This window comes from Bombus terrestris, chromosome 8, assembly GCF_910591885.1.
Source record: "Bombus terrestris chromosome 8, iyBomTerr1.2, whole genome shotgun sequence".
Taxonomy (NCBI): Eukaryota; Metazoa; Arthropoda; class Insecta; order Hymenoptera; family Apidae; genus Bombus; species Bombus terrestris.
Window position 1 is genome coordinate 3,716,902 of NC_063276.1, and position 7,784 is coordinate 3,724,685.

The 7,784-nt window shown below is 30.9% G+C and overlaps 2 protein-coding genes across 3 annotated transcripts; one reads left to right on the forward strand and one right to left on the reverse strand.

Annotated features, from left to right (window-relative positions):
* Nucleotides 1-299: 299 nt before the first annotated feature.
* On the reverse strand, nt 300-3,181 carry LOC100650485 (TBC1 domain family member 19). Its single transcript, XM_003397216.4, has 12 exons — nt 3,087-3,181; nt 2,821-2,986; nt 2,463-2,585; nt 2,171-2,378; nt 1,988-2,075; nt 1,853-1,913; nt 1,529-1,759; nt 1,388-1,462; nt 1,070-1,304; nt 714-915; nt 471-657; nt 300-375 (listed from the first exon to the last, which is right to left on the reverse strand). Exons 2-12 carry the CDS (start codon nt 2,932-2,934, stop codon nt 307-309), a joined length of 1,593 nt encoding a protein of 530 aa, XP_003397264.1. The 5' UTR covers nt 2,935-2,986; nt 3,087-3,181; the 3' UTR covers nt 300-306.
* A 268-nt stretch (nt 3,182-3,449) lies between these two features.
* Nucleotides 3,450-7,773, forward strand: LOC100650603. Of its 2 annotated transcripts, XM_012311095.3 has the most exons (6): nt 3,450-3,798; nt 3,874-3,966; nt 4,363-4,524; nt 4,598-4,835; nt 4,915-6,706; nt 6,816-7,773. In XM_012311095.3, the coding sequence occupies exons 1-6, from the start codon at nt 3,714-3,716 to the stop codon at nt 6,831-6,833; spliced, it is 2,388 nt and encodes a 795-aa protein (XP_012166485.1). In that variant the 5' UTR covers nt 3,450-3,713; the 3' UTR covers nt 6,834-7,773. The 2 variants fall into 2 exon arrangements, with proteins under 2 accessions (XP_012166485.1, XP_003397265.1); XM_003397217.4 differs by having other exon boundaries at nt 4,915-7,773.
* Nucleotides 7,774-7,784: the final 11 nt, after the last annotated feature.

Sequence of the window (7,784 nt, forward strand, 5' to 3'; positions counted from 1 at the left end):
GTATAGAGAATATTGGTCGTCATTCCAGCCATATGTGAAAGAAATGGCGATAATTTTAGCATTGACGAAATTGATGATGTTGACGGAGTTTTTTAAATTATTCAATTAACGGAGTGTTAAAAATGTTTGATCATCCAATGAGTTGTTGAATAATCTGAACTATTGTAATAACAATCCATAAATCATGAATGAGAGATAAAGACGTATATTAATCTGCGCAAACGCAAGAGGAGGGATTATTCGTACTTAAATTTGAAATGTATATTTAAATCAAGTTCTCATGTATCTTCTTTTTTTCATTTACTGTTATTCTCTTAACAAAGCCAATTGTAATAATGGAACAACCTTTAAAGAAGACAAGTCTGCCAAAACAGCCTGAAAATAAGTAATTAATAAAATAAATTTAAATAAATAAGAAGTAGCAAATAAATAATTGGCAGATGAATAATTAATATAAAATCTATTCCTACCTCAACACTTTGTTGATTATTAACTTGCATTAAATTTTCTTTTCGAAAGCTCAAAATAGTGACCGCGAGTAAGGGGATAATTTCTAACGAATCGTATGCTAAAATTAAGTCCCAAAGGCAAAGCAACTGTTCTGGTGGTAAATGACCACTGAAGCCTCTCATGATCCACTTAAAAACAATTCTTACCCTAAAAATAAATATTGTTTAATGATGGTATGAATGTACAAAATAAATTGAACTTACGGTTGTATATGAATGTTTCTAAAGTGAATCCAAAGCAATGGTTCGTGGCATTGCAGTAACCTCTCGAAAAGCAAACACAGTGCTACAATACCTTGTTCGTGGCTAGATACGGTGTGCAATCGAAACCAATATCGTAAATAAAAAGCTCGAAACGTATAATACATTGCGCACGGGTCATCGTATAGGTAACAAAATGGCGTAGCTAAAATATTATATATATATTATATATAATATTAATAATATTAATAATATTCAAATAACAACTTAATTGAATTTTATATATTCTTATGGATTAGTATTTCTTACGGTCATAGATTTCTTTATATTGATTTCAAACAATGTTTAATATATTATACCATACATCGTGAACCCATGAAATGGAATCACACCGCTTGGTGGGAAGACTAGGGTGTTTTCCAAAGTGGCTGGCTTCCCTTGCAAAACAGCGTGTATGACTTGACCTCCAGCACTTCTGTCGGTTGTAACTGGTGCTAATACTTCCGAATCACGAGAAAAACATAACATTGTTTTATATAAAACGTCTTCAAACACAAAATACTGATCGTCATTTCGTGCTGTTAGCTGCACATCCTAAAATAAAAGTAATTGGAAATATAATTTGGGAGAATGAGCGAAAATAAATTTAAAAATTATTTAAAAAATTTAAAATTTACCTTTATTATCAATTTATCTATAACGATATCGTACTGTAACACCATATTTTTTAATTCTTCATAATATTCTATATCCTAAAAAATATTCAGATTGTAATTTTTTTTCTTAAGAAAAGAAATAACATTTAACAACATTTTTACATTTTGTTTTACTGTAGATCCTAATACAAGGGACCAAAGACTGCCACGAAGTGCTCGAGGAGCCCCACGCTTTAAGAATTGTTGCGCTATCGGAGCGTGATTCGATTTCAATACCTTCTCACCGATGAAAATCCTCTCCTCTTCTAGATTTCCAAAATTTTCTGAACTTGGCATGTCTGGATTTACACCAAGTAATGACATACCTTTTGCTAACTCCAAATACACACGTCTCTATTAAAGAAAAAATAATAATTCACTATTCATATTAGTCTGTAATTCGAACATATCTATTTATTTAAAAAAATAGAACAAAAAATAGTATACCAATTGCGTGAGTGTTTTTACACGAATTTGTATATGACTGAACTCCCAATTCAATTCGTCCCTGGAAAATTATTATTTTTTATTAATATTGAGAAAAATAATGTGATTTTTATTTAAAAAATAATGCATATTTACGAATGTTTTTTGAAAGCAGGATTTCGTATAGAAAACAGCACATCTAAAAAATCTTTTGGAGCATAAAGAGGTCTATATTGTGATAGATCTAAATATTAAATAAAAGAAAATTTAAATTGATTAAGATAATCATTCCAGTACTTTTACTAGAACTTTTATTCACTGAATCAATATTAAAGTCACCGATATCATAAGTGCTTAATTCATTCCATTTTTCAGCAAATTCTTCGCGATCTGCGTTCGGTCTTATGCGTGCTAATGGCACATTTAATTCATTACAGGTTGAATTTAATGACTTTTGTATTCTACGTTCCCATTGAATTTGAGCTTTTTTCAAATAAGTTAGATCTACTTCTTCCATGGATATTTCTGTTGCAGTTGATAAAGAACCCTTAAAAAACATTTAGTTAAAAGGAAAGTTCACGTTTAGACAATAAGTTCTGAATAGATAAAAACTAATAAAAATTATGTCTACCTGTGATCTGACCCAATGAAATACAGTATTCCTAATTTCTGTTTCTAAACCATTACTTTTTAACGCCTCCAGTAATGTATTTTTAAAGTCTTCTCTCTTTACTGCAGTAGAAGCAACAAGTTTCTAAAAAGAGGTTAAAATTGTCTGTAGCGTTTTTGATTTTTCGAATACTTTGCATTTCAAGTTCCACACTAAAAGCAGCTCTATATTTCTTTGGAATCTTATCTTTAATTAGAATTACTTTTTTTATTTTTTAAATAGATAAACTTTCTTAAATATTCAAATCTTTGTTTTGAAAAAGTTATCAATTTTTGTTATTAATGAGGCTAATGATTATATTTATGTACTTTGCGAGTACCTGAATTTCAGCATAAAGACTTTTATAATTGGCCATACTTTGAATTTCCTCCGTTAATTTTTCCGCAGACCTTTGTAATGATGTTTTCTTAGAGTTATCCGCATTTTCAGTCATAGCTGTATACTTAGAGAATTCTTAATCAGCCCGAATCGTTTTATAATCAAATCTGAAAAATGATCGCCATTTGTAAATAAATTCATTCCCGCAGTCGCAGTGATGAACAAAGGGGTGAGTTGTCGGCCGCGCGATCGAACATTCAAACTTACTTTAGAAATAGCTCACTTAAGTCTTTCATGACCTCGGCAATGTTTTTTATATTGATAAATAAATAATAATTTATACTATATCATCGTCTCTGTTCCTGCAAAATGTTTCGTATTGGTTTACACACACACATACACATATATATATTTATAACGATTATATATATATAACTTATTTATTTTACATCATTAAATACAATTTTTTTTGTGAGATACTGATTTACGTTATTGTATTATTAATTGCATTTAATAAAACTTACTTTATCATTTTTTTGGTTGGGAGGCTAAGAAAGATACTATTATTATTATTATTATTTACCGTTCTTTTGAATATATAATTTGACAATCCTTAATTATATGTATGAAAATATCTCAACGAATTTTTTTAGTAATCTTTATGTGATAAAAATTGTATCAAACTTAAAAGATTCCAGAATGTTGTTTAACAATTAAGAAAATTGCCTGTTTATCTCTTTAGAGTTTTACAGTTACTCAGATAGGCTCAGGTAGAAAATTTTCCTTACAGCATATCTTTTTGAACGTTCGAAAGATCCCATGGCGAAATTGCAGGCCGGTGCGCTTGCAGGAAAATGGCGGTGCGATAACCTGTGTTTTGAAACGTAACGTTGTATGTTATCGTTTACACGAATGGATATCTCAAACATGCTTGAAGTACAAGTGGACGAAGTGAAGGGGGTAGACATTAAAGAAAACGGTGAGGTCGCGAAGTCTCGCAAGATGACTTTCTATGAATTATCGTGAAATATAATGTCTAACCTTCATATTGTAGTAACTCCCAAGGAATTACTTCCGAGTACGACTAATGCTCCAGTACCTATTTCCCAAGAGGAATATAATTATTACAAGCTTATGTTTGGCAATGGTAAATTTATAATATTTATTCACAATTCATTTTCATCGTCTGTTAACTTCTTCTTTTTCAACAAATTCGTTTTTAACGTTATTTGATACAGCATGCTGCCTTTTTTGCATGCATTTTATGATGTAGAAATGTTCACGTGAATTTAAAAAAAAAACAAATGCGACAACAGAAGTTATGTTCTAAGATACATATACTGCAATTCCTTATTTTACAGAATTTTTGATAGAAAAAACATACAATAGTGATCTAGTGAGATACATATATGTTTTCTAAGTTATATTCAATGCAACAAATATAATTTCGTAAATTAAGTTTTTTAAGTTCTTAATGTATAATAAGACTTACAAGTCATAGGAGAATAAACTTTTAAAAAATTATTAAATTGATGTGTTTTAGATATCTCAGTAGTGCAGTTCCAAAGACTGCATTGTACCGCATGCGATGTACACATTGGCTCTGCACCAGCAGATGCTCATAACATGTTTGAACATCCTGTATTACATACATTACTGTGTGCGAAATGCAAAGATTTCTATGGCGATGGCACTTTTGAACAAGGTATATACTTTATTGGTATCTACATCTAAAAACTCAACAAAATTTGATGGGCTTTCTTAATTATATTTTACAGGTGATGATGATACAGATATGTTTTGTAGATGGTGCGCAAATGGTGGTAACTTATACTGCTGTTCCTTTTGTAGTAACACTTTCTGTTACAAATGTATTAAAAGAAACTTTGATCCCATATTGAGAAAAAAAATTGAAGCAGTTGAGAGATGGAAATGCTTTGTCTGTGATCCTACAGATCTGTATAATGCTAGAGGAACTTGTTGGGCCTTGCTTCAGCATATTCAAACGATAAATAGGTAAACAATTACCAAAATAGAAATAAAAAAATAAAAAATTTCTCTTAAATTTAATTACATGTATTTTAAATGATTTCAGAATATATCAAAATTGTAAGTTGCCTCAAGAGGAAATAGACGACAAAATGAACACTGACGAATCGAAATGCTGTCCGCGCAGAAAAAAACGGAAGCGTCGACGAAATGGCTCGAATTCCGAAGAAGAGGATGAAACTTACATGCCTAAACAAATAGTACCAAATGCTGTTCCCAAACGCAAAAAAAAGGGTCGTGGCAAAACAAAATTTTCCAACGGTAATAGTATATCTATGTCTGATAAATATATCGGAATATCAGACAACACTTCCACGGATAACAATAGAATATTACCATCTTTACTCTCATGCGAGCAAACGATGGTTGAATGCGAAAATACCACTATTGGAGCGGACGGTACTATTATCTCGCAATCTCAAGTAAACCCTGGTCATCATAGAATGAATCTCCCCATTGCTCAACAGCCAACGATGTATAACACGGCTGTTATGAATGTTGTTGCAAATTCTAATTTTTTGCAATCTTCATCACCTATTGCACCTCGTCGTCATGTACCTACTTCGCTAAACCAGACGAACCAAGTGAATTTATATCAGACACTACATTCTACGCCAACGTCAATGGTTACTATACCTAATCAGAACATTAACTTAATACATCGACCACGCTTCTTCTTGCCTAAGCCGCAGGTACCGTGTACAAATACGAACCTGAATATCATTGAGATCGAAAGTGATTCAGAAGACGTAGCTGTTGTGGGTCCATCAGGAGTTCCACGACCTACTAGCAGTTCCAATAGTAATGACAAAGCAGTACCTGTTGCTCTTCTAAGTTCATCTTCTAAGAATAATTATACTATTACAGTGAAACAAGATATACAAAAAAGGCATAACGCGAAGACATTAAACCAAAGGTTACTTCCTCATGGCAAAGAGATTAATAGTATTCTGCTTCATCTAAAGATGAAATTCCAAGATTTGTTCGATACGACTAAACGAGAGGAATTTAAAAACTATGAACCGACCGACGCTCGTCTTTTAATCAAACAGTTTCATTCTGACATACGCGATACTGTGACTCAATTAGCGTATATTAATGACAGAATAATACGTGAATATAATAGGTGGAAAAAATATTCAACAAAAATGGGACTTACTCAGTCTGTAGATAAGAATAATATTCGCAAGACTTATCGCGGAAAGTGCGAAGAAATACCTCTTGATATGACTTGCGTAAATGAATCCGACGAGGATTCCAATATTGACGAAGAAATAGAGTACGGTATTATGGGCCCATCTGATCTGGTTGGTAATACAAGTGTGGTCGATGGAATAAATTTCTTCAAAAAGAGAAGCACTATAGAACGAGCTGTAGGCAATCATTCTGTTCTGTTGGTAGATAAATCTGTACAAATAAATTCTACAGAATTGGAAAATTATGATAGGTCTATATTGTATTTTGCGTTGACGAAAAGTAATAAACAATCAGGGAAAAAGGATAATGTTTCGACATTGCCTGTAAAAAAGGGCAATAAGCAATCTTACAGTTATGAAGATCATTTTATTCAGTTCTTACAAAAACAGAGTGTAAACTCTCAAAGCAAGCAAGCTGAAAATTCTGAAGAGTTGCCCGATCCAAACGAAACATCATTAAAGGATCTAATAGAAGCTAATTCGCCATACGTTTCTGAAATGCTAGAAACTATGGATAAGTCAACTGCTTCAAGTAGCAATATTTCAAGTATTTCTGTTAAGAAGGAAAGTGATCTGAAGTTCTATGAATCGCGACAGGGAAACTCAATTACTTGCAGAGCTATTGATGATTTTTCGAAAATGGTTAGTAACATAAATAATGATTTAGTTAAAAAGACTGTTGCGAATGAATTTATTGATAATAATTCGAGGAAAGAAGCTAAAACACAAAAAGGACATTTTTCCATTACAGGTGAAGTTGATACAGTAAGTGTATTAAAAAATAAAGGACAACATTTGAGCATAACCGGTACTATAGAATCTGAAGATGACTGTACTATTATTGATGATTAATTAAAAAATAGTTATTTAACATCTTTCGTGAGTTTCATTAGTACTTCAATCGAATTATTTTCTATTTATTATTTATGATTAATCAGTTGTGCGAGTATTGTTTTGAAAAATTATAAGTATAGAAATCAGTATCACGGAAAACACCTTATCATTTTTATTTATCTTTACATGATGATACGATATTTTGAATTTGTCATAGCAATTCTCGTACATTTGACTGTACTAAAAAATTCCTAATTGATCACTTAATATTTTTAAGATACATAGGTATATATCTTTCACGAAATTTTTGGAAACTGTTTTGTTAATTTATTAAAATATATACTAATTAAAATTATAGGTAATACCAATTAATAGAATAAGAATACCAACAATATTGTTCATTTTTAGATAAGTAGAAACATGTCATAGTTTTGTTTTGTACAAATATTATATGAAATGAACGATGTAAAAAGTTCTAATAATGTTTTTTTTACATAATTGATAATTGTTAGAGCAGGAAATTTCTTGCATAAATTCAGCTTATAATTTTTTTACACTTATTATTTTCGGAATTATCGAATAAGATGGAGAACTTGATGCATGAATGCTTTTAATGTCAGTATAGATATGTTTCATATGATTATCTAACGATATAGTTATATTTACATAAATATTAAATGTTCAATCATTATAAGCGAATAGATATGCAAGAATGGCGGAAAAGAAGGCCACGAAAATGTTAAATATGTTTTATATATACTAACGTATTATATCTATATCATGTCAAAATAATTCAAGCTGTAGTAAATGGCAAATTCATCTGTTAACTTTAAGTAAAGCTGAACCTGAAGAATAAATTTCTTTCAAACCGTTAAGCATAGCTATT